At 35.9% G+C, this 27,928-nt stretch overlaps 2 protein-coding genes across 5 annotated transcripts in view; one reads left to right on the top strand and one right to left on the bottom strand.

The window, feature by feature from the left end:
- LOC137408838 (caspase-2-like) overlaps nt 1-27,928 on the bottom strand; it is a 153,720-nt gene that overhangs the window by 58,760 nt on the left and 67,032 nt on the right. The gene's annotated exons all lie outside the window — the stretch shown is intronic.
- Nucleotides 34-26,894, top strand: LOC137408272 (caspase-3-like). Of its 2 annotated transcripts, XM_068094728.1 has the most exons (11): nt 34-229; nt 2,296-2,388; nt 4,116-4,252; nt 6,772-6,794; nt 10,802-10,825; nt 13,594-13,775; nt 17,021-17,212; nt 22,474-22,693; nt 23,627-23,803; nt 26,058-26,170; nt 26,266-26,894. In XM_068094728.1, the coding sequence occupies exons 1-11, from the start codon at nt 95-97 to the stop codon at nt 26,410-26,412; spliced, it is 1,443 nt and encodes a 480-aa protein (XP_067950829.1). In that variant the 5' UTR covers nt 34-94; the 3' UTR covers nt 26,413-26,894. The 2 variants fall into 2 exon arrangements, with proteins under 2 accessions (XP_067950829.1, XP_067950830.1); XM_068094729.1 differs by lacking the exon at nt 10,802-10,825 and having other exon boundaries at nt 26,266-26,892.

Here is a 27,928-nt window from a genome sequence, read left to right as displayed (position 1 = left end):
AGTCCTTTCGGAACATTTCTTGATGCAGTTACACTATAGAGAACATCCGCAAAAACCCGTTTAAGCTCTTTTAGGCTACGTCTATATTCGCCAAATGGATGCTGATCAACGAAATATTATTCAAAAAAACTTTGTGAAGCTCGTTCAAAATCTAGAATGTTCGGAAGATTTCCTTAGTCATTTTGTTCCAAAGCGGATTCTAACCATGGACATGATTGAAAGCATTCAGGTGAGTTGTTGGAGCGTGTGGTAGGTGTATTAATTATTAACAGAGACGTCTTTAAGGTTCTAAAAATAACTTGATTTAATCCAATTCTTACCAAAAACTTAGTAATTCAATTTCTGGTTCTTTTGTTTCATAGACCAGGTAAGTATCGACGCATTTCAATTCAAAAAGGAAAACACTACAATTAAATTATCATTTCTTTAGCGATCTTAACTTCCAATGACTCGCTTCAATTCAGTTCTTTAGACAAAATCAAATCTTTGTGAATTCCTACCTGTCCACTAGCTAGCCTGTTCAGCCTTTGTTGTGAATAGAAGTTGCTCACCCATACAAATGTTGTTGGGTAACTCCTATGCTAAACAAGCTTGAAAATAAAATCAATGATATACAGCCCTGTATATCACTGATAAAATTAACTTTGATTGTTGCAGTTGCAGATTAATTTTATTATCTATCACAAGACAGTTTTTCAATGCGCTTTGTGGTAAATTTTATGAAAGATGAGTTTTGTCAAAGTTGCTGGGGCCATCTTCGGTTTACTAGGGTGCATGTTAATGCCCATGACCATATACGTGCTCCACCCGGTTACTTGTTGCGGATGAAGTGCATACAATCTCTAATTTTAACCTGCTTAAGCATTTGCCACATGTGTTTGCTCCAACACTCTACACAGGGACACTCTTACACTCCAACACTCTTACACAGGGTGTAAGAGTTTTTTGTGATGACAATCAAATTGCTTTCTACTAGTTTGTCCATCATGCGTATTGCACAGCACCAGAGCATGACATTTGTCATATATATAAAAACTAGCTACCAAATTTGTATCATCGCAAACACTCATGTGATATCATATTGGATTAGTCAACACATCACTGCACATAGCTTACAGTTATGGCAGCAAATGCAGCAACCACTAAAACAATAAGTTCTGCCAGCAGACATACAGACAGCCATAATAGAATAATATAGGTGTAATTACTTTTGTGGAGCAGTCAACTTGAGATATTTAAATAGTTTACCCTCTAATCCAATATCACACACTGAAGGAGCAATGTCACTCTTCTCAAGTTCGTTGAGGAGGCCTACTCTGTGCTCATCTGGGTCCTTGACGAGAACAGGGGCCACTGGCTGAGCAGAATGTGGCATCCATATCTTGAGTTCTCAAAGCAAATACAAGTTAGTGAAGGCTATTAGGGGGTGAAAGAAAATTTAGAGCATTGCAGGTAAACTGCATGTAGCAAATTGAAATCGTGTGTCGAATTATTGCCAATGCATGCATCACCACAGGACTGCAATTATTATTACATACCGCCATGTCCACCATCTGATGTACACACTGTCAAAGGATTATCAATATAAACTATGCTGAATGTGTCTATACAAACATCTCAAAGTTTGTCATTTGTTGTCCAACTATTATAGCGATAAGTATCTAGCAATGAAGAATTCGTATCACAGAGGATTTGATCTCGGCACCTCCCGTTCATCAGGTGATAAGCTAACCAACCCATTGAGCTACGCAAAATTCATTGGGCGATATGAGTCGTTATCCGGGTTAAAATAGGCATAGCGCATAGGACTCTGCGTTATGGCACAACGTCACTAAAGCTTGCTCTCGCGGCTCTTATTAGTGAGTTTAGCAATACAGACACTAGCTACTTAAATTAGTCATTGGCAATGTGCCAGGCTAATGGCAAGTGGCAGACAATTACATAACTTGCCACTGTTTACAAACTGTTTTTAATACGCCTGCAACGCCGAGCATTCTGCTAGTATACATATACATGTATATATATATATTAGCCGAATTCTCGGCTAGTACATATAAATATATATATATAAATAAATAATGACGTTCCATAGCCCTGGTAATAGCTGATTTTTTGGAGTATTTATGGAGCAAAGTCAATATCTCTTTTTTTTAGTTATGATTATAAAAACCAATTTACTTGTACATTGAAGTGTCTCGAAGTTTTACTAGTGATATGGTGTGTCAAATTTTAATTAGATGTTTGTTGTATTGGACATTTCTTGATGTAGGTAAGAAATTACTCTGCATTTTGTAGGCTGGGCAAACCAATGGTGTAAAGAATCGTTCGTTTCTCACACAGATTCAGAAAAGAGGAACTATTGCTTTCCATGTACTCTACGATGCACTGGTATCCTACACACTCTTGTTACTTGTTTCTTAAAGGTTGACTTGCAACAAAATTCACACTACAGTTATTTGGTATCAAAAGATTCACCATGTCTTACTCTGTTGTGTTGTAGGTGCCAAATATGTGAAAATGTGATTACAAGCTCTTAAAAGCTCAAAAACGAAAAGCCGCCGTAGATTGGAATCAGTTTATTTATCTGACGTAGTCATGACAGTTTGGTTATTGTCTTGTCACGTGATGTTCTCATGTGAATTGAAAGGCCAATAAAAAGCTCAATATTAAACTTATTGTAGCACTAGTTTATGACAAACACTTCGGGTTTCACCGAAGACTCCGTATCAAATATAGATGCTCACTACTTTACAGTTTTGTTTCGGCATTATTCAATCGTCAAGTTGTAATCTGATCATGTGACCCAATACTTCACCAATAATTTTTGCAGCACTTTTCGATTATCACAGGTGACCCAACAGGCTCGTCATGATTATCAGACAATGATATGTACTCCTTCGAGGTAAGGTTAAAAAATTAAATTGCTTTTTATGGTAAGTTATAAGATATCACTGCTAAAAGTGACAACATTACAATGACGATAAAACAGACTGGTAAGAACAATAGACATGGTTTTATTGAATGCGTAAAGTACATTTGTGAAAACATTTCAACGAATAAAGTTGCATGAAAGTGTAAACAGAAACCATCTCCCACAACTACGTCACATTTGAGCCGTTTTGGAAAGGGAATCCAAACTACGGCGGTCTCGTGTGGCTGCGATTAACTGTTCGTTTTTTAGCTTTTAAGAGCTTGTAATCACATTCCCACATATTTTGCACCTACAACACAACAGAGTAAGACATGGGGAATCTTTTGATATCAAATAACTGTAATGGGAATTTTGTTGCAAGTCAACCTTTAAGTAGCTGTTTGAATTCTCTAATTTCTGGTTTGGAGTTATTGCATCAGTTTTTTGTGATGCGTCTAGTTGCTGTGGAACTTGTCTTTCATCGCTTTCCCTAACCGCATTGTATAATAAGAACACTATGTCGCGGACTATTCGCTGATGTACACGTAAATTTGGATGGGTTTATGACAGTGTGAACATTGGTATCACGCAGATGATCACCAAGTCTTGTGCGATTAATGCCGACATATTGTGATATAGTGTGTACCAGTTGTCACGAAGTGGTGATGCAATGTGACAGGTTCGAGATATCTGGTGTTGTGATTGTATCCTGATGTCTGCACAAGGCTAAGAGTTAAGACGTCCGTCCGGGTGTAATGCTGCGGCTTACTATGTATAAGTAATATAGTGGCTATATAATAATATGCCGAGGATTGCTGTGAGAGTATAAAATAATCCTTTATTGCTGACTTGAAGACATGTATAATGTAAACTGAATTCTAATGAGCTGCTGCAGTCAGGCTATTTATACCTCCTTACAATTATTCTAGAAACTTCCAGAAAATCCATTCAGGAAAAATCTAGTAATAGAACAATGCTTCTAAATTTATGATCATGACTCATCAGCGTATTGCGCAATAGCTATTGTCATGCTATAACTTTGTTTATGATACTATATACAGCACTCAGAATCTGTGACACCAGTCCATAGCTATTGTTGACTGTCTACGGATATAATTGTCAGTAATTTTGCAAATCTCTGTGCATAACTAACAACTTTGAGCATATCATCTGTTATTCATTGACATGGCTGTGTGCTTACCAGGTTGCTACCTATCAGTTTGAGGTTGCAGATTTACTTAAACCAGATCAGGCACCTAGCAGAGAAAGAGGAAACTTGCCAGTTGAGGAGGAGAATCAGTCACTACCAAGTATGACTGGTCTTTCAGTTTTCTCTGAAGGGTGAGTGTTAGCTCTTACCTCTATACCATATATTTTATTGTCCTTTGGGGTTAATACAATAGCTTCACGTTATACTCCCTCTGTTAGTACTATAACTTCACCTTATATTCTCTCTGTTAGTACTATAGCTTCACCTTATACTTTCTCTGTTAGTACTATAGCTTCACCTTATACTCTCTCTGTTAGTGCTATAGCTTCACCTTATACTCTCTCTGTTAGTACTATTGCTTCACCTTATACTCTCTCTGTTAGTACTATATCTTCACCTTATACTCTCTGTTAGTGCTATAACTTCACATTGAACTTTCTCTGTTAGTACTATAACTTCACCTTATACTCCCTCTGTTAGTACTATATCTTCACCTTATACTCTCTCTCTCTGTTAGTACTATAGCTTCACCTTATACTTTCTCTGTTAGTACTATAACTTCATCTTATACTCTCTCTCTGTTAGTACTATAGCTTCACATTATACCCTCTCTGTTAGTACTATTGCTTCACCTTATACTCTCTCTGTTAGTACTATAGCTTCATCTTATACTCTCTCTGTTAGTACTATAACTTCACCTTATACTCTCTCTGTTAGTGCTATAGCTTCACATTGAACTTTCTCTCTTAGTACTATAGCTTCACATTATACCCTCTCTGTTAGTACTATTGCTTCACCTTACACTCTCTCTGTTAGTACCATAGCTTCACCCTATACTCTCTCTGTTAGTACTAAAGCTTCACCTTATACTCTCTCTCTCTCTGTTAGTACTATAACTTCACCTTATACTCTCTTTGGTAATACTATAGCATCACCTTATACTTTTTTCTGTTAGCACTTTAGCTACACACCACACACATCACACACACGCACACACACACTCTCTCTCTCACATACACACACACTCTCTCTCTCTCACATACACACACTCTCTCTCTCTCACATACACCCACTCTCTCTCTCACATATACACACTCTCTCTCTCACATACACACACACTCTTTCTCACATATACACACACTCTCTCTCTCACATACACACACTTTCTCTCTCACATACACCCACTCTCTCTCTCACATACACACACACTCTTTCTCTCACATATACACACTCTTTCTCTCTCATATACACACACACTCTCTCTCTCACTTATACACTCTCTCTCACACTCTCTTTCTCACACGCACTCTCTCTCTCACATACACACACTCTTTCTCTCTCTCACTCTCTCACACACTCTCACACTTTTTCTCATACTCGCTCTCACTCTCTCTCTCATACTCACTCTCATGCTTACTACTACCATGGTAAACATAGTAATAGTAAGGATACGGCAGGTAAGGATAAGGTAATAGTATCATGCTTTGTGCATACTCTAGCGCCCACTTTTATTCAAAATTTCAATCGGATTCCTCATTGGGCTGAAATTTTAAGTTACTTTTGAACCCAAGTTTAGCGTGACTTGGTTATTCTAACATTTAGCTTCAAAGGAAGAAAATATGATTTGTTTTTGTAAGACTATTTAGATGGCAACGAATCTCTGCTATCACGTAGCTTCAATGGTAGATGCCTTTTTGTAACAAGTTAGTATTTGAAACTGGGTATTCTGAAAACTATACAAGTTTTGCATGCAAATATTTGGAAAACTACAAACATCCCCATTAAGTTTCATAACAAGAATGTTTGATTACTAGTTTCCAACACTACAACTTGGGCAACTTCAGATAAAATATCTGTCACTGTTAGTACGACACTGTTGTTTCTGACGGATTATGTAAAAACGACACTGTCTAAATATATGACAGTGATATGCTATCTCCAACATATTTGAACTAATTATGTTATTTGTTTATTTTTTTAGAAAAGTGTAAAGCATCTTAGTAACCATCCTTGTCGCAATTCAAAGGCATGATGAGTACTCCCTAGTCATACGATGAGTACTCTCTAGTCATACGATGAGTACTCTCTAGTCATACGATGAGTAAACTCTAGTCATACGATGAGTACTCTCTAGTCATACGATGAGTACTCCCTAGTCATACGATGAGTACTCTTTAGTCATACGATGAGTAAACTCTAGTCATACGATGAGTACTCTCTAGTCATACGATGAGTACTCTCTAGTCATACGATGAGTATTCTCTAGTCATACGATGAGTACTCCCTAGTCATACGATGAGTACTCCCTAGTCATACGATGATTACTCCCTAGTCATACGATGAGTACTCTCTAGTCATACGATGAGTAAACTCTAGTCATACGATGAGTACTCTCTAGTCATACGATGAGTACTCCCTAGTCATACGATGAGTACTCTCTAATCATACGATGAGTAAACTCTAGTCATACGATGAGTACTCTCTAGTCATACGATGAGTACTCCCTAGTCATATGATGAGTACTCTCTAGTCATACGATGAGTATTCTATAGTCATACGATGAGTATTCTCTAGTCATACGATGAGCACTCTGTAACTCAGCAGACGATGTTTTAAAAACAAATGTTGTCAGGTATCATTTGTGTTGTAGGTCCACATCAGTTCCATCTCCTGGTAAGTCTCTAAAACTTACTTTCTTTTTATATGTATCTTCTAAAGTCTAATTCTAAAAAGATGTCCATTGCTTCCATTGTCTGCCATGATTTTATTTTTCTCAGCATTGCGAGTTACAGCTAAAATGTATATACTTTAATGCACGCATCCTAACTGTAACCGATAGCACAAAAATGCCAGCATCTATCCAATTTATATTTGGCAGAAGTTGTTTCCCCTTGTCAGTGTTTTATATGAGAATATACAACTCCAACAATTGTTGTTTCGGCAAACTTTCTGAGTTCATGAAATTTTATGATTGCACACAGCATTCGTTCTATGCTGTTCTTGCATGTTGTTGGCTTATATTTAAACCATAACTGTCACGTACAACTTTTATCATATTTTCTAGGTAAATCAGACACACTGATTCCGATTTTGTACTCAAAATAAAGATTGGTCCACTAACCTTCAAAGTCATTAAGGCTTTTTTAAAGCGTTTCAATATCCGTCTTGAAAACAACACAATCGGCATAACAAGCGCCGTCCATAAATATGTGACGAAACCTAGCTTTTTCAGGAACGTTAGGGATGTTTAGTCCGATTTAGAATAATAGAGATGGGTGTCTTAAAACCCATTATTATCTAAATCCAGCCTGTAAAATAATCTGTTTTTTATGAAAGGTATATAAACTATTTAAAATTGCTTGTACCTTCTTACATGATGTTTAAATAGGCTGAACGCTGAGAAAAATGAGCTCAAAAAGCGCGGTTTTATCACAAGCTAGCGTTGTTATCACGCTTTTTTGAGCTCATTTTTCTCGGCGTTCAGCCTATTCAAACATCATGTTAGAAGCTACGAGCAATTTAAATAGTTTATATACCTTTCATTAAAAACTGAGATTTTTTTACAGGCTGGGTTTAGATAATAATGGGTTTTAAGTAGAGATGCCCTGATTCTAAATTCACCGGCCGATTCAGATACCGATACGATATACCGATTCTTATTGAAAAATAATCCGATTCAGATACCGATTCAAATCTTTTGTGTTGCATAGTTAGTTGTTCATTTTATTACGCAAATATAAACATATTGCAAAGAAAATGTAAATATTATTGTATTTAATTGTTTGTATTTATGGAAAAAGTATACATGTATATAGATATTCACATACTGACACACCGTGCATGTAGTAACAAAATAGTCCATGTTTCTTGTAATTTGTAAATAAAGGAAATTGCTGTTAGTGGTACAGTTCTCTCTGTGATAACGAAGTCTCTCTTCTATTGCTGGATAAACTACTGCTCTTGTACAATTTCAGAGCAAACCAACGTTTCTTTTAATTACCGTTAGTGGTTCATTTTTCTCAGTAAGAAGTATCTTTCATCTATCACTATCAATGTAGCCAGTCGTACTGGAGGGGGACTCACTTGCCACAGATGATGGAAGACAGGCTAAATACTGATAAGCCACTGGGGTTACTGTTTTTTGCATGGTACAAATGATGCATTGTATCGTCAGGATCAAGATAGTGATAGATAAATTTATGCATTGACTGTTTAAATTACTTTCGTAATGCTTGTAAATAGAAATATTACCCTGCGTTTTTGTCTCCCATTTTTTTTATCTTGCTCGTGATTGGCTGCAATAAATCCTATCGCTGTAATTGGGAAATGCCACACTTTGTGATTACGTCCTCACTAAAGCAAAAAGGTTCCTCAGCTGTGTTGATCAGGCTATAAACATAAAATAAATTGTGTGACAGGCTCGAAATTCATAAAGTAAAAGTAAGGAGCTTGCAGCTGATGATTTTTTATTAGTGTAGCAGGCTGAAATACATTTTTCTGCAAAATAGTTGATCTGTAAAAAGTATCGGAAGTTTCAGATAGTTTCAGAAAAGATCGGCCGATACCGATTCAGACACTTAAAACCCATATCGGCACCGATACCGATTCTGATACCAAAATCGGGGCAACTCTGGTTTTAAGACACCCATCTCTATTATTTTAAATCGGAATAAAGATCCCTAACTTCTGTTCCTGAAAAAGCTAGGTTTCGTCACATAATTATGGGCGGAGCTTGTTATGCCGATTGTGTTGTTTTCGACGGATATTGAAACGCTTTAAAAAAGCCTTAATGACTTTGAAGGTTAGTGGACCAATCTTTATTTTGAGCACCAAGTCGGAATCATCGTGTCTGATTTACCTAGAAAATACGATAAAAGTTGTATGTGACAGTTATAGTTTAAAAACGCCTTAATGACTTTGAAGGTTAGTGGACCAATCTTTATTTTGAGTACAAAGTCGGAATCATCGTGTCTGATTTACCTAGAAAATACGATAAAAGTTGTATGTGACAGTTATGGTTTAAAAAAGCCTTAATGACTTAAGTGCATGCCATAAGTGTGGGCATGTACTAATCTATATCGACTATGTACACGCGTTAATCTATATACAGCAAAACCTCTCATTGAACACCATGGCGCTCTATTTTTACCTTTCCCCATAGTAGCCGTCGAATAAAGGCCAGCGTTGTATTTTTTGTATTTTTCAAATGGCTCATCAGAATTTTGGGAAAATGAGTTTAGCCCTTTTACGGGCGAAGCGAATGTCCCCTATATTTTGCCCTCTCTTTTCGGTGGAGCGATATCAAACCTTTTGGATGCAATAACCTGCTAACTTACCTCCAACTTGTCAAAGATCTCTTAATAAATGTACATTGAGAAACCGAGAAATATCTCTACCAGTTGGTATCTATTGCTTGCAATTAACCTGCGATGATATTATAGCCGGTATCCTGCTTTGCAATTTGTAGAAGCTTTCAATTTTTATTTAATCTTAAATTTGAAAACATATTTTTATTTTATATCTATATTTACCAATGTTGCATAAAAGCTCATTGCACTCATTGATATGTTTGCTACAGTTTGCCACCAAAACTTGCTTTTTTATGTGCAATAGAAAAGGATTTTCAAGCATCGGTCCATCGTAAGATCAGATTACCACACTGATGCTATCAAATAATATGCTATAATTTTGCAAATTTATAAGTTATATAATGATAATCCATCAAATGCTACAAATGCATATTTGTAAACAATAGACATAAATAAACCATACTTATATTACATGCACAAACAAAAATCAACATTTTTAAAACAAAAGTTATTTCCATCCTTTACTCGGGTAGCTGCATTCTGCTTGTTGCTTTCAATAGAATGAACATCTTCTAGTTGTCCAATACGCTCCACAATATCTTCTGGCCTCAACTCTTCTTCTGCATTGCTGAACTAGTCGATAATATCGTACAAACTATTTTTTGGCGAGCAAAACTTTTACGTGCTGTATTTAGCACAAATGCAACGCGTAAAGGTTTTGCTCTCTAAACGTAACCTTTGACCTAAAGCTAGTCATTCATCATCGTAAATGTAAACCGTTTTCTATATACATGTACTTAGTAGTATCAAGACCGTATTAAACAAGGAACTATTATCAGCCTGAGACAGTTATTAATTATTTCTATGGTGTTGCTTTCAAAGTTTCAACCAAAAAAGTGAAAAGCTTTGGAGTTGGACAATGAAAGAATTGATTGTTATTGCTGTAACTGAGTCATTATTAATACGATTTTGTGGAAACTTTTTTACTGATCACTTGATATTATGAGTTCATAAAAATCAAAGATTGCCAAAGCGGTGGTCAATGGGAGGTGGTGTTCAAATAGAGGGTGACGTTCAATTAGAGGTGGCGTTCACGTAGAGGTGACGTTCAATTAGAGGTTTTACAGTAGATAAATGTAATATAAGCTCCTATCGTTGAGCACTTTCGATTTACATCGCTCTATTTTAATATTGAGCACTTTTATGCAAGAAGCTTTTATGTAAAAGCTGCATATATTGTGTGTGCGTGTATAAGTACATAACATATACACGTATATGTTGTGTTTTTACCGTATGTGGTTTAAATGAATAGGTAATTTCATACAGCAGGTAACCATGCCATTTATTTGTGTCATTGCCTATTTTGCACAGGTTTTGGTATTCAGCCAATTTATGGTAACCATGCATGTTTTGCACATAATATGCCCATTTACAGCGCTGCCAGAACTTATGAGACCACCAATAATTTACGCATTCCATTCATGGTAATCCATTAAATTATCACATATTACGCATTATTAGATGAAGAAATTTCTATTTTATAATTTTATGCTAATTTCGTAGCAGAGGTGATGTAATGTGATGGTGATGTGCAATCAATGTCATCATGTCTACCAAGTATTAATGATAATCCAGTTTGATTTTTATTAAGGGCTGTTGCATACATGTTATCTTTGAAAAACATTAATTGCTAATTGCTACTTATTAAAAAATACACTCCATATTAGTTGTTAGTAAGTTTTAGTTGCATCTAAAATTAAGGCAGTAAATCATCGCTACTAGCAAATGTCTCCTACAATGTGAAGTGGTCTCATAATTTCTGGCAGCACTGTATGTCTCACATGCAGTATAACCCAAAGCTCTATAGCAGCGCTGCATGTCACCTTTCATAATATATATGGAATTCCCTACATGCTGGTTAGATAACATCAGCATATAAGGAGTTGTGTTCTCTGTATAGATCTAGGAATTTTAACTAGTAAAACAATAGTTGTTATTTGCTGTGAAATTCCAAAAATTAATCGAGAATTGATTTACAACTGAAGTTCAACATATTATTTGTTTGTAAGTTAAGTTTACTAAATGTTACACAAAGTAACATATATGTTTTAGGTTTGATATTAGTAGCGAAATGAGTTTTTTTGCTAATAAAATATTGTGATATGTCAGACATAGGCAACTCCTGGTATTATGTATCATTGAATTTTTTTATTGCGCGGTCGCAGCTCAATTATTCTCAGCTCAATGGTTTTCTAACAGCATAGAATAACATTTACTGTGATATTTTTATATTCATCCATATCAGTGAGTCTGATGACTTTATTATAATAATATATTTAATTAAAGATGTTATGAAGAGAAAGTCATCATTTGCTCAAATGTGCTCAAAGTTTATGTAATGTTTAATGATTGGTCATCGAGTTTCTTGAAAAAAATCGTAAAATATAAAATCACATGCTTCTGTATGCCAAATTTTCTGTAGAGCTTCGGTCTAATCATGTGATTTTCATTAAAATCTTTATCACTGGTTGGTACAGTTATGTTATGAACCTTCAGTAGCATCTGCCTTTCTGTTTCTATAACAACTTTCATCCTAGGATTGGTATTTTACATCCACTTAGTCCAGGTCAATGTTTCCTAACTATTGGGAAGAAGTTCTTGTCATCAGGATTCTTGCGCCAGGGTTGTGACACTTTAGATCAAGTCAACTCAATACTTAATATTGTTATAGTTCGGCAAAAATGTGCTGTGCTTGTATGTATGTACAGCGTAATTGATTAGATTAATAGATTAAAATAGCGTAGCGACTCTGCATTATGTTACGATGCAATGTTGCTACAGCTTGCTCTCACGGTTCTTGTTTGTAAGTTTAGCAATACGGATGCTAGCTTACTCAAATTAGCCAATAGCATTGTGGCAGGCTAATGACAAGTAGCAGGCAACTGCATTATACCTGCCACTGTTTATAGGCTGTTTTTTAATACCCGTGCAACGCCGGACATTCTGCTAGTGCAGTTATACTTCATAGTTGTGATATGTTTACTATTGATAATGCAACACATAAATATCTCCGCACGGATTTACTACAACTGCAACGCATTTTACATCTTGGCATTATTGACTACTTATCATGTTTTTGTAAAGGTCACGACCCTGTGTGCCATGCTTTATTTTAGCCAAATTAACCCTTCATACCGCACTCATTCCTTACTCTTCAAACTTCCTGGTTCATGTCCAGAGTGTCCTGGTGCTGTAAGCTAACCACAATAGGTGTAGGTTTCTAACTCTATACAAAGGGTTAGTTTGTCTTCGATGTCTATGAGCTGGGAAGATGGTTAATTTATATGTTGGCTGGCCACTAAAGGATCTCATGGTGATTGGATGTTTCTTTGGTTTGAACTACAGAAATCATTAAAACAAGTTCATACATTACAAGTAATAACATTTCAACTGGTAGTGATGTATACACATCCACAGTTACTGTAAAACCTCTACTTACATGCCATGTTAAAATGGGGTTTTACAGTATATGGTGGAATTTAGTTATTATGCAGTTTAACCTAATTAGAGTTGCACCGTGTGTAACATCTTTTATTAAATGTTTTTTTTTTCTGGTATTTGACTACTCTAATATTTCATGTTTTTTAAAGTTTTTTCATTTTATAATAATTTCAGTTTTTAAATTACAAATGTCTTTGAAATAATTTTGTACTTTATAGTAAAATTTGTATTGAAATAAATAAGTTCTTAGTCAGCATACTTTGTTGGCTTTAAGGTGAACATATTTGTTGGTTTATCACTTGTTTGTTATTCATGTGTTATCATCTTTAAGTTCAGCTGTCTAAATCTTTAAAAGTTAGATTTAGTGTCGAAAAGTGTTTCTTGGAGAAACTTAATGTTGAAAGGTCCTGGTTAATTGCATTGGGGAAAACAGAAGAAGGCGTTTTCCTTCAAAACTATTTGCTTTAACTTGTCTTATAAGTATGTAGGTATGGTTTGTTTATTGATTATACTTATGAATGCTTTTGTTGCCTATACAGCAATGCTGAGATGTGAGGGAGATATCCAGCTAAAAGCAATTGTTTCTATGCCCTGAGCACGATGAAATTGATTGCTACACTCTGCATGTTTCCCAGTCACACATACGGTTGTGCTTTTTGCAGAGGAAGTTGATCAATCATCTGGAAGGGCTTCTGAGAGTCACCCCCTGGCCGACGATGATGACAGCGAGCTCTCTGATAGCCTGGCTTATTTCGATGAAAGTGATGAGAGTGTAGACTTTATATCACTTCGAGTAGCGCAGTGCCGCAAGCAGAAAATTCGCCAGCTTTTTTTTTCAGACTCCGTAAGACTTCTCTTTATTTGTATCAACTCTTTCATCATGGAAGCCCTTTATAACAACTAGCCTTAGCAGCCTACATATACAGAAACATTGATCACGGATCACAGAGTTAACAGATCCACCCACAATAATTTTAGAATATTGGATTATCACGAGGCAGTTATCTCAAATCAGAAAAATGAACCGGTTGCTTTTCTTTTTGCTCAAAATTCACAAGATGATATCCCGGTTTGTAAATTTTATTTGTTTTTGATATAGCATGGATTAAAAGACCAATTGTAAACAGGGACCCAAACGTATTTCTGCTAGTGAAATTCTTCAACATTAGCCCGCAGATATTTCTGATAATTATATTGTTATATTAGACAACGGGGCTGGTGTTTTGGTGAAACTGCAAAAGCGATAGCGTCTTTCTTGCATCCGGAGGGGGGCCGGAGGCACCAAACTGAAAATAAATATTAAACATGGCTCTTGTTTAAACATGCATTCATTCTTGTGGAAAATCTTTTGCCAAAACAGAAACCCTCCCTTTTACATGGAAAAATACTGAGTGGACGTTGCCAAAGATTTTTTGGAATGAGTTAATTCCATCAGAAGGAGAGGAGAATTGCGCATTGTAAGAGTTACGATATAGAAATAGATACAGTCAAACATGGATAACTCGAACTTCACAGGACCGAGCGAAAGTGTTCGAATTATAAGAGCGTTCAAGTTATCAGAGCACTGTCACAAGTCCATTTATTTATTTATTAGTAGATACATGCACATATACAAACTATAATATAAATCAAAAGCACAAATGGCTTGTTTCAAATTAAATGCTTCTAATGTAAAGTTTAAAACGTTTTTATCAAAAAGTATAGAGATTTTTCTATCACTTGAGATTGGTTTGTTGTTTGAGGTTATGTTATTGCCAGGACGTTTTTTAGATTGACATTGTCAAAACTTGATCGTTGTTGAAATGCTCAAAAGAAAAGACATCTTTTTCTTTTGAGCGTTTTACCCACGATCAATTTAGCCGATTTTTCTTGAAGTTTATGCAAAGATTACCTCACTTTACCTTGCTTCCGAAGGGCGATCGCTAAGCGGATGTTTGGTATAAATCAAATTTCACCAAACCTTTAGAAAAGTCGTTGACAAAAATATTTTGCCGATGGTGGTAATAACGACGCTTATGAATTACGAAAAGTTGATGTTCACCTCTATGGCTTGGAATAAAGTGATTTTCTAAAGCGATAACAACCGTTTCGGTAGCCGTTGGGCAAAAAACTGTTCGAGTTAACAGAGTTGAGTTCGAGTTATCTATAGCAATTTATCATTACGTGGGAACGGACCAAAGAAACCGTTCGAGTTAGCCATGTGTTCGAGCTATCCGTGGGCGAGTTATCCATGTTTGACTGTATATGGAATATATATACATATATATATTTATATATATATAATATATATTATATAATATATATATATTATATATATAATATATATATATAATATATATACATATATATATATATACATGGAAATAGATACATAGAAGTAGGAACATAGAAGTAGGTATGTACATGAAAGGATGTTAATATAATGAATTGATATGATAATTGTACACACAAACGTTGTCACTTGTGTAGTCATGTTGTCACTTGTGTAGTCATGTTGTCACTTGTGTAGTCATGTCCAATCGCTGCTTTAAATTTAATTCTAGCTCTTTTTTAATTCATCGGTATTTCTGTTATCAAGTCTGAATCTTGGATTTTGTAATCTTGTCGGTATAATTTTTCATTATTTCTGGTGTGATGTATAGGTATTAGGAGATCTACTTAGTAAATACTATGAGGTGTCTTGTGACCTTCCTGTGGTTTATGCATGGGTGTATAATGGAGTCCCTCAAGCACCGCCAATTAATAATATAAGCATAACGTTGTGACGCGATTAGAGACACTCCTTGCTGCAAAAAGGCTGCGCAACTCTGGGATGGGCACCGTTTTTATGTAATAACTAGAAGCAAGTCCGGTGGTGCCTGGAGTTTCTTAAATTGTCAGTACGGTAGTCCTCAGGTAGGTGTTTAGGAGGCTGGTACTCAGGAACCAGACGGAGTTTTGAAACCAATTATTTTTGGTGATCTGGCAGAAGGCACGGAGCATACGGAATTTGGACAAAATCAGCTGAAACTGTAGAAACGCATAGCATAGGTTTCACGCAGACTAACATACAGAGAGTGAACACATAGTGTTCACACAGACTAACAGACAGACACAATGAACACATAGGGTTCATATGGACAGACAGACACAGTGAACACATAGGGTTTACACAGACTAACAGACAGACACAATAAACATATAAGGTTCACTCAGACTAACAGACACAGTGAACACATAGGGCTCACCCAGACTAACAGACAGACGCAATGAACACATAGGATTAACACAGACTAACAGACAGACACAATGAACACATAGGGTTCACACAGACGAACAGACAGACACAATAAACACATAGTGTTCACACAGACTAACAGGCAGACACAATGAACACATAGGGTTCACACAGACTAACAGACAGACACAATGAACACATGGGGTTCACACAGACTAACAGACACAGTGAACACATAGGGTTCACACAGACTAACAGACAGACACAATGAACACATACATGTAAGACATAACACTACACTTCTTGTGTCTGTCAACTTTGTTAATGTAGTTTTTTCTCGCCGTATTCTTAATAGCCTTAGTTCACAGTATTTTTTCATCGGTTTTAAAACTCTCATACATATATCACTTATTGTCATTCAAGATGATTATAATAATTTTATTTTTGTTACGTAAGTTGTCAATGTAAAAAGTTGGTATTTAACTGTATTATTGATCCGTAATATTTCAGATATGTAAAAATTTATTTTTAGCTTTCTACAAATGTATAGCAGAGTTTCACGATATGGTGATTTGTTTATTTAAAATGCACAAAAAACTATTTACAAAAATTTACAAGCTTTTTACATAATAATATATAGCGATATTATATTGCTAATCATTTCTTTGAAATATCGAATCGTCTGGTGAGTTTTGGCCCTCCCCCCACAAATGTATAGATCATTAGTTGGTACAGTAGCTACTGGCAGCTGTATCTCATCCATATCCACGTCTCGCTATTGTCTAGTGACTCTAGTCCAAAGTATGATTTATATGTATATTTCTGTGCTTAGGCTTCTCTTACTAGAGTTGTACTCTCTTACATATTCACAGGTCTACAAGATGACACGTCCCAGGGGACGCTGTCTCATAATCAATAACAATAAATTTGATAAGCCAACAGCGTCTGATCAAACTGAGCTCTCTAACAGGATGGGCTCAGAAATGGATGGGAAGAATATCTCAACTGTGTTCAAGCGTTTGGAATTCATCGTAGAAAAGATTCATGAAGATCTGTCTGCTCAGGTTTGTTATCATCCATATGTATATATCTACTGAAATCAGTGTTAAGTCACTTCGGTATGCATATGGTTTTGGCCATAGATATATATACCTAGATTGGCCAATAATAGCTATTCCCATCGGTTGCCTTGTCAGACATAAATAGCACGACATAACATCACTGTATTGTACCTCACGCTTGACTGCACTGCTGTTTACAATGAATCTAATGGGAAGAAGGTAACAAAATTACATTTATTTTCACATAAAAACCTTCTTGGATACATAATCCAGTAAACTAAAGCAATTCTGTGATAATATCTGATAACCACCATAGATTAAAACTATAAAAGCTATGAATTGTTGCACACAAATCATGAGCCATCAGGGCTTTATTTGCAACCCTCTCCTATCCCCATTCTCTCTTTTCCCCTTCTCCAAAGAAGAAGTGAGAAAGGAAAAAGAGAGAAGGGGGAAAGGTGAGGGGGGGGGGCAAATAGCCAACCCACCCAAAGAGCCAGATCCTGGCTAGGTAAAAGACTAATATCATGTTGAACTAAACATTACTAAGTACAGTAATACTTCAACTTACGAGTGCTCCAACGTACGAGAAACTTGAGATACGAGCCAGCTTTTAAGCAAGTTTCAGTACTAACATACGAGCCATGTTTGAGATACGAGCACGTGAGTCAGTTGCCAAGTATACCGAAGGTGTTTTATGAGAACAGCATCACTCTGTATTTTTCAACTACTCAGATTTATACTTTGGTACTGCGTTTTTGTGCACAATTTTCAGTGCAGAATTACACTGTATGTGAATTAAAAGTACTCTGCATTGACTGAAAGTTTGCCAGTAAAATGAAAGATGATGCAAAGAAAAAGCAAATGATAACAGTTGATATTAAACAGAAAATTATTGAAAAATATGCGAAATGTGTATGCGTGATTGAGCTAGCTAAGCAATATGACAGAAATACATCCACAATTATCAAACAGAAGGATTATATTCAGGGCATTTAGTTCGCAAAAGGACTTACCATAGTTTCTAAACGACGCAGCGATCTTCACGACCGCTGATGGAGAGACTGCTCAGGCATTTAATTGGATAAAAGATAAACAATTGTCCGGTGACAGCGTAACTGAAACGATGCTACGTGAAAAGGCCGGTGCTATCTATCAAAACTATAAAAATAGACATTCGGACAAGTTGGCTAGTGGTTGTGCTTTAATCCTTTGTGACGACACCTGTGTTCTTCCTAATCGCAACATGTTGAAAGGGCGACAAAGGCGAACGTATTTAGATAGATTTATTTTAAGACGGCCGGCTAGTCGTGAAAGCGAAACAAAGGAAAAATTAGCTAACCAGCGAGAAACTTTAAACTACGAATGCCGAAGAAATTTTAATTACGTCAAGTTAAAAATGAAAGTTTGCTTTTAGGTTTGCTTCTGAGTTTGTCTTTTAAGACATTGATAAAATTCAAATTTATCAAAGACAACTGTTGTAATGAAGGATAACTTATATCTCCCTCCCTCGCAAATGCTAGCATTAGCTGCTATTGTATGTATTTAATTTTACATTTTAAATAATCACATTTTTTGTATTATTTTTTAATTGTTGCTTTTTGAAGGCATGTGGTAAATTATGACAATAACCAACATGTTCTTTCTGTTACAATATCTTGTTTTGAGTGTTTTATTTGCATTTTTAGAGTATGGAAACCAAGCAATATATATTTAATTGTTCGATATATAAATAAATTGCACCAACATGCAAGTATATTAACATACGAGCTCAGTCTCGGAACGCATTAAGCTCGTAAGTTGAAGTATGACTGTATAAGTTTTTAGCTTTTAAGAGCTTGTAATCACCTTCTCATATATTTCACACCTACAACACAACAGAGTAAGGCATGGTGAATCTTATGATACCAAATAACTGCAATGTGAATTTTGTTGCAAGTCAACCTTTAACTTGCTTTTGCATATTGTACAAATAACTTGGTATTGTCCTTTCGTGACTGGCTTCTTAGTGGTGGCAATTAGTGCTAGCCTGGCAAAGTTTTTCACCAATCCAGCACTACTAAGCAACACTCTTGTCGCTTTCTCGCTGTGGTTGCAAACCTCAATCACCACAGGCGAAGACAAAGTCAAGCCACCTTGATTCTTAACTGTGATTAGGGAATTCGTTGCTTGGTTTACATGAACGTTGGTAACATCCACGATGCTAGTGATACAATCATTACACTTCAGCTTTGGTGACCTAGCCAGCTACATAGCCAGCTGTAAAATAATCATTCTGTCTCATTTTTGACTTCAGACATACTTGCATACTCATCATATTTAGTCATGTTTAGTTCAGCATATTAGTCTATTTACCTAGCCAAGGTCTGGCTCTTTGAGTGGGTGGACTATTTCCCCTCCCCTCTCCATTCCCCTTCTCTCTTTTCCCCTTCTAACTTATTTTTTGGAGAAGGGGAAAAGAGAGAATGGGGATAAGAGAGGTTGCAAATAAAGCCATGATGGCTCATGATTTGTGTGCAACAATTCATAGCTTTTATAGTTTTAATCTATGGTGGTTATCAGATATTATCACAGAATTGCTTTAGTTTACTGGATTATGTATACAAGAAGGTTTTTATGTGAAAATAAATGTAATTTTGTTACCTTCTTCCCATTAGATTCATTGTAAACAGCAGTGCAGTCAGGCGTGAGGTACAATACAGTGACGTTACGTCGTGCTATTTATGTCTGACAGGCTTTTTCCCTATTGGCCAATCTAGGTATATATATCTATGGTTTTGGCTAATTCTACGTTGCTGTTTATAAATCTTCATTACCAGCAGGCATTGCCATCTATGCTAGATCAATCTGTTAAGCTGGACTGTTGAAAGCACCTCTCTATGTCTATGCTAAATGTTTTTGTTATATAGCTGGTATCGCGGGCAGGTTGAAATAATATAATCTTAAGGATATGGTATGAAAAAATACATCATGACGTAATAATGATGATAATGATATAACAACAATAATGATGGTAATAATAATAATGCACTGTCGTAGTATTCAGATTATTTCATGTGGTTTTATGTACAGTTCAACAGTTCAACAGGCTCCCGCTAGAGCATCATGATATGGCGATTTAATTGTTTGGTGGCGATTTTCAAAGTGTAAGATTAGAAAATCGCTCATTCTTAAAGAAATGTATCCCGAATCGTATAAACAATACAATTGTGTAATGGCGACTTATCTCACACCTTATGATTTTCAGAGAGGCTGATGCTTCAACCAAAACTCACAGTCCTTCTAGTCTCATAGTAAGCTTAGGCCTGTGCGTGGAAGCCATGGCCTTCCATAGTGAAAGTGAGTTATAGTGAAAGTGAGTTATAGTGAAAGTGAGTTATAGTGAAAGTGAGTTATAGTGAAAGTGAATTATAGTGAAAGTGAGTTATAGTGAAAGTGAGGCGAAAGACGCGAAACCGAAAACAGTTAATAAAAAACTAAGACCAGAAAATTAAAGCCAAGTTTAGTAAAAGGTTAAAACTTAGCTTCAAGTGTGTGTTTAGCAAGTTAAATTCTTTCAAGTTAAATTTAAAGTTTCTGCGACGTAGCGTCACAAAAGTTTGGTGTACCAAACGCATTGCTGTCAAGTCTCTCCGATCGCTGTTAGCCATTACATCTGTCTCGAAGGTAAAAACCTTACAGTAGTATACATAATAATGTTACATTTTATTGCAGGTTTTAACAACTAAATTGGTATTTATTACTTTGTTAGCATAGGTACTGAACCACAATATTAACAGTAAGTTTTTCAACTTTATATCCCGTTTTATGTGTTTTTTCATACTATGGTAACGGATTAATTTGTATTTAGTTATTTTATACAGGAAATAGTGCCTTGAGACGCGAGTAAATTGACATACGAGCTCAGCCTCAAAACGTATTAAGCTGGTATGTCGAGGCATGACTGTATTATGAACACAAAATAGTTTTTTTCAAGTTGTAATGTACAAAAAGTATTAACAAAAATTTACATGTTTTTTACCTAATAATATCGCGATATATTATGATATATTATTATATTATTGCAATTTATCTATTTACATTGTTGAATCGTTTGGTGATTTCAGGAGATCGTGAAGCTCTAGCTCCAACTTGTTTTTTTTTAATTTTTTACAATCTGTTCGTGTGGTTCTAAGTCTAAGATTAGATATTTCGACATGTATATAAAAATTACAGAGATGAAGCGAAACTCAGACTGTGCATCTGTTTTATAGTAATTAACTGATTTGATTTTTACAGCCACCAATTCAGGATTAGAGATATTGATTGTCTTAGAACTAATCACAACACGCTAACAAGCAGTTTACTAAATGAATTCTCTATCAAATTGTGGGTCAAGATCTTTGCTGGTACATATTATTTCAAGCTAATTTAGCTCAGGGAACTGGCTTAATTAATGAAAGAAGGCTTATAATACTACATAAGCTCTACTAAAAAATTCATGCAATTTTCTGTTGTCATTGGTGCTTTTAAATCAAAGTGTTCGCTCACCTTAAAAAGTGGACAAAAACTAACATTTGTTTGTAGAAATAAAAATCTAGCAAACTTCATATATCATTTCAAAGATCAAAAATCTTACTGATAAAAAAGTTTTAATGTGAAACTGATCAAGTGATCCTTGTTGACAGTTACATGAAGCCACACCTGCTGAGATGGAGTGTCTTATTATTGGTTATTGTACAATAATGATTCGTTAAATTTATTAGGGTAACAAAATATCCATATTAGAGTTGAACACGAGGAAACCTAACTCAGCCGACTATTTGGCAAGTTTCTGATTAGCCAATAATAAGAGCCGTGGTCGTCTGTTTGATGTCACAGTTGAAAAAGATTTCATTGCGCTGGATTCAAACTCGTACTTATGGTTTAGCAACCCGCAGACACACACTCCTGCACAACAGTTTGTGCGGATGTGTACCAATTTAGCCATCACAGGTTGCTCAATCCATATTGTCTTTTCTGACAGTGGCTGTGGGACTAGTAATTCATCGTTTCTGCGACCGCATCGTATAATGAGAAGGCTATGTTGCGGACAGTTGGCTGATGGAAACGGAATGGGTTTATGATAGGGTTAGCGTTGTTATCACACAGACGATCACCGAAGTATTGTCTGATTAATGCCAACATGCGGTGTAAACCAGCCTTTAGGAAGTTATTTTGTTCGCTTGCAAAACTTAGTTGTTTCAGGATATGAAAATATGAAAGAGAATATTGTTTCCTTACAGGAAATGATCAACATCATCCAAAAAGAGACAGAGCCAAATATAAATAATGCTTTTGGAATGTTTGTACTTATCATCATGACTCATGGCACGGAGACTGAGCTCTATGGTTCAGACGGAAGACCAGTCAAACGGTCCAAGATAATGGACCTTTTGACCGCGTATAGATTTCCGGCTATGGCTGGCAAGCCTAAGTTGCTGATTCTGCAGGCATGCTCAGGAGGTGAGGCTAAAGATTCCATAGATCATATCGTAAAGACTTGTTGGCCATGATAACTTTTAATTTCGCTTCTTGCAACAAATCTTATTATATATGTTTTAGGCATATTTCAGAAGGATTTTGTAATAAGCACTGACTCCACAGCAGTATGTTATTAAGATATTAAAGTCCTTGTTACCAAACATCAAGTTCCATTCAACTGAAGGCCATTTGAACGTTCCAATATCATTTAGCCTGTGTTCATAACCTGTTCTGAGATATTTTTTTATACAGGGAGTTGTGGTTCCTTCATCAAAATTCATGAGGCATGAGTGGGCTCAAAATGATGAGAAATCGACGGAAATAATTTTCCGTGTCGTGTGCGAAGATAAACCATCTCTTTTTTAATTGGCTACCACCACAGAATTTTCATCTAAAGATTAACAACGATCAAATTGCAGTTTGTTAGATTTTTTGCCGGTAGCCAATAATAAAATCAAATAATAAAAGATTTAGCCGAATAGCCAGTAATAAAAAGGTTCAAGGTCAAAATGCCTATCTTTTCTATTGCTAGGCCTATGCAGTTTTCTATTTTTGTCACCTCTCCTGTGTTGGAAAAAATAAAACATTTGCAAACCAGTCATGAAAACCTTGAAACATTCACCACATTTGGTTGGTTTTAAGGCCAGCTATTAATAGACATCGGGCTATTGGTACAACACATGCATGTTGGTATCAAATGGTTCATTTAATTATTAGCATGTTCTATGCAGTCATGGGTTTTTGTTCAAGAATAAATGCTAGATAATTATATGTCTAACATCTATTATATAAGAATATGTCCACCACCGATGGACATTTCTTGATATCTCAGCAACTAAGGATATTTGAGGCCTGTTTACAGGTTTATGAATGTGTTGAAGCATTCAATAGGTTGTGTTTACATAATATTTTTAGGTAGGACCGATCCGATGGGGGCATATACCCATGATAGCCCTAGCTTCAGTGGTGATGCTCAGCCGCCAAGAGAGGTACTGGTTGCACCCCCCACTAATCCTGCTAAATCTACCTCGGCAGCTTCTGGACCGTTTCTAGCTAGCGATGATCTTTTCATTTTGAGGGCTAGTTTCTCGAGTGAGTTATATGTGATTAATGAAATAGACTTAATAGTTAGTGATTGTTTGAAATATGTAAATGAATATACAGTTATTGTAGAACCTCTGAAATATGGCATCGATCCATTCTAGGGTTCGGATCGTAAAGTGAAATCAAATCGATCGATAGCTTTTCTTATTTCAGTCAAAGTTTGTCCTATCGTTTGACCCTTCTTCGAGTTTTTTCTTATTACTTGCCGATATATTTCTATAGTAACCATATCTTTGCTTTTCCTTTTATCATTACCAGCAACTTTGAGACTCATAGCTAATGAATTAAAGTTAATATATGCACTCAAAAAGTACAACGTAAATACGATATCGTATTTAAGGTAAAAATGGTGGAACCTTCCACTAACTCTTTGCTTAGTTTGCCATAAACAAAGGATAACATGTCATATCGCTCTCTGGTCTTGTGGAGGATTTCAGCCGATAACATATCGGCATCGTAGAGGTTGTTGGCCACACCGTACAACAGGGAAAATACCATAAGCAGAAGCTAGAAAAACTTATTTCACATCATAACTTTAAAAACGGTATCCTCGGGCTACTGTATCTTGCAGGGTTGGCTCGGTTAAACCAGCTGAAAAAAATGGTTTTCACGGTTTTTTCATTAGTTTTTGTGAAAAACATAATATATTAAGCTCCTAGTGGTTCATGTGCGGTAGAAATGCAATTATATGTAATTATCAGCTGCGTAAGTTCATTTAGGACACAGTAGTAAATTGATGGCAGAGTTCAAGTTGAAACTACATGAAATCCTAGCACAACAATGAATTAGTGAATTTCATTTTTAATTGGTTTTATCAAGTGATATGATGATCTCTTTACTGATGAAATATAAAAAACCATTTGAAATATACTAATCCAATCATCGTCTCTAATAATGGAAGAATACTGTCTCGAGTCTGGCCAGTGAGAAAGGATTACTCATAATTAGAAATTAAAACAATAAAATCCTTTTGGACACAAGCTTTAAGTTTGCAAACTAATATTTTATTTCTTGGGCTCAAGCCAAAGTAATTGGATCATTAGATTTGGTTTATCAAGTTTTTTGTGTTCTGAAAAGTTTAAGGTCACGCAGTTAGGCTTAAAGCTCACGTAGCAAAATGTCAAGCTGAAAACACCAATTTAGACAGTGATGCTAGAATTCAGGTGATAGAAGTTGAGTCATCTGCCACTGCTCCAAACAGTAGCAATGCATCTGCATTAGGCTCTGCTCTACACTACCACATGACTAATCATTTGGATTAAAATTCCTACTTATACATAGATCTGTATGTAAAATATTCACTTTGTGTGATAAGATTTCTACTCTGTATTTCATCGATCATTTTGATTAAAGACTCATTCCGAAATTTTCATATGTTTTCTCTCTTTCTTCCCATAACAACTCCCACAGTACCATCTTTAATAGATGATTCCACATATGTATGTTCAATAATCTATCATGCAGCTATAATAAGTGATGTTAATTAGACTTAAAATTGCAAAAACCTTGGTAAAATTGTAATAACCATAAAAACCGGTTTAAACCATAAAAACCGGTTTAAACAAAAAAAAACCTGGTTTTTTGGTTTTTTCATAAAAACCGTGGTGTTTTCCAACCCTGGTATTTCGGGGTTCTACTGTATCTTGGGGTTCTACTGTATCCCGGTCTTTTACTGTATCCAGGGGTCCTACTGTAGCTGAATACATTCCAGTTTAGCAACATCTGTGTGCTCCAGTGCTGAAGCACTATGCTGGGCCACCTGGCAGATCATGCTTTCATAGGGCGCTGTAGTAGAAATGGTTGTGGGACGCTTCATGTCAAGGCAGAAGCGTCCCACAACGTATGTGCGTATAAAGCAACAAAAAAGCAAGACCCATGCCCACACATAATTGTGACGCTGTTGGTCACTAAGGCCATTTGCATGGCACAAAGATGGTGCAAATAGCTACAAATGGCTTTCAAATAGTGACACCGAATCACAACAGAATGAGAGCGACACTGTTGTTTCCATGATGACATTGCGCCACTGTGTAACGGTGTATCGCTACGCTATCAGTGTCTGGAAACTTATTAAATCATTCGGTGTTGTGCTGTTAATGCAAGTCATTTTCAGGCATTCTTGTCATAAAATTTCCCAAAGCGTACAAGCCATGTTTGTGCTGTTTGCACCACTCAATAAATACTAAATTCATGAGCATTGACTTTTGAATTGACTCGCATGCAAAAATACAATCTGTTGTAGGTTTTGTGTCCACCAGACACGAGCGACAGGGCACATGGTTTATCAGGGCTATAGTTGAAGCACTATATAAGCATGCATCCCATAGAGATATAAAGAAACTGTTTGAGAAGCAGGTAGGTCTATAGATTGTATTATTATTGGCTGCTTCACTTCATCCATATATTAATAACAAACACTTGTTACTTTGTTCTAAACTGGTCATTTTCAGGTGATGAAGAAAGTTCGAGATAAAAGCATTGAAGTGAATCGAGTTCGTAACTTGACTGGTGGTCAACAGCCTACACTTGAGTGCTTCCCTACAAAGAATAGAAAACTTTATCTATTTCCTGGTTATAACCCACCAAGTGGCAACTAATATTCTAACCCTTTGCTGCCTTTATCCCTGCTTCCTCTGTTACTACTGCACTGCTCAGTATATTCACTCACTCTTATAATATATCTTTCATCTTTATTATTCCATCCATATTTCTACCTTATTTAATGGATGTATCATTGGGAGTCGTCACTCCAATTAGTCGGTAGCAATGATGTGATCTGATGAGGAAGATGTATGTTATTATATGCATACATCAAAGTGGTATACATTATAAACCAAATACATAATATATAACCGTTGAAACAGTTATTTGCTCTTCCGGTATTTTATCAATGCAATGTCATTGACTAATGACCAGCTTTAAGACATCACCTAGTACCAATCATTACTACCTTACAGGGGAATATTATTCACAGAGTTATATTTCGCGGAAGTTGTCTTTTCATGTATTTTTGCAAACTATTTTATTTGTAGAGGAACGCATACGCAAATGAATCAACTCGTGAATCCAGTTAGTAATAGAGTGCAACATGAATGTGAAACACATGCTATACACATGTCATCACATGTGTATAGCATGTGTTTAACTTTCTATTTGACTTTTTTATATGTATATGTGCAATCAATATGGTTTTTACTCCGTTGTCTTCTATTTATCAGGCCATAACCAAATCAACAATATGACAATGCTATTCAATTTTAAATTTGACATTTGATCTGTCTAGACTCTAGAGGATGTTTTTAGAAAATGGAAAATTATAACATGAAAGCTTTCTATTAAATTCAAGTCCCAATAAAAATTAGTCAAGATTGGTGTGAAACCAAAATGTATAGAGAACATAACAACATGTACTAATTGTGTTTACAATGATTCTTATGAAAAGTATACATGTATAATACTATATGTATACTTTTATGTAGTCTTTCTATATACAGTGTATATAAATTTCTCAAAATATGTGTGTTGATATGTGTGTCATTCCGGCAATAGCGCACGCTGATCATTTTTACCAATGCGGCCAACCGTTACGATGTCCCTGTTATGAAATATTTTTCGTAAGGTTCAACTACTATATCTGGGGGTCAAGGCCAATTGTTCTCATGCAGACAAGTATATCGTCTTCGTGGAAAAAGCCTTGTCATCTCTCCGCGGTCAGACAAAGACACTACGATATCTCATTTTTACATTTGCACCGGTATCGAGAGGTACCAGTATCGTCTTATTAAAAGTTTTGATGGATAGCTTCTGGTGGAACAGTAACCTTTTTTATATGCACACACTTCTTTGCAAGAATTGTTATTATTAAATCAACATATTCTGATGGGTTTACTGAGCTGAGCTTTTTCTAATTATCATAAGTGTTCAACTATTCTCGGATTAGACTAAAGGCCAGCTTGCGCAGAAAGCCCATGTATTAACACTCAGCCCTTGCTATATAAGCAAAGGTGCTCCAGTGTTAAGCAGGAGGGGTAAGGATATGCAACAAGAGAAGATACCCTAGTGAGAAGAACAAAGAGCACAGAGCAAGTGATACAGACGATGAACGACAGAACT

The sequence above is a fragment of the Watersipora subatra genome, chromosome 11 (assembly GCF_963576615.1).
Source record: "Watersipora subatra chromosome 11, tzWatSuba1.1, whole genome shotgun sequence".
NCBI lineage: Eukaryota > Metazoa > Bryozoa > Gymnolaemata > Cheilostomatida > Watersiporidae > Watersipora > Watersipora subatra.
Note: the sequence above shows the minus strand (reverse complement) of the source record. Positions and strands in the feature narration are given on the sequence as shown.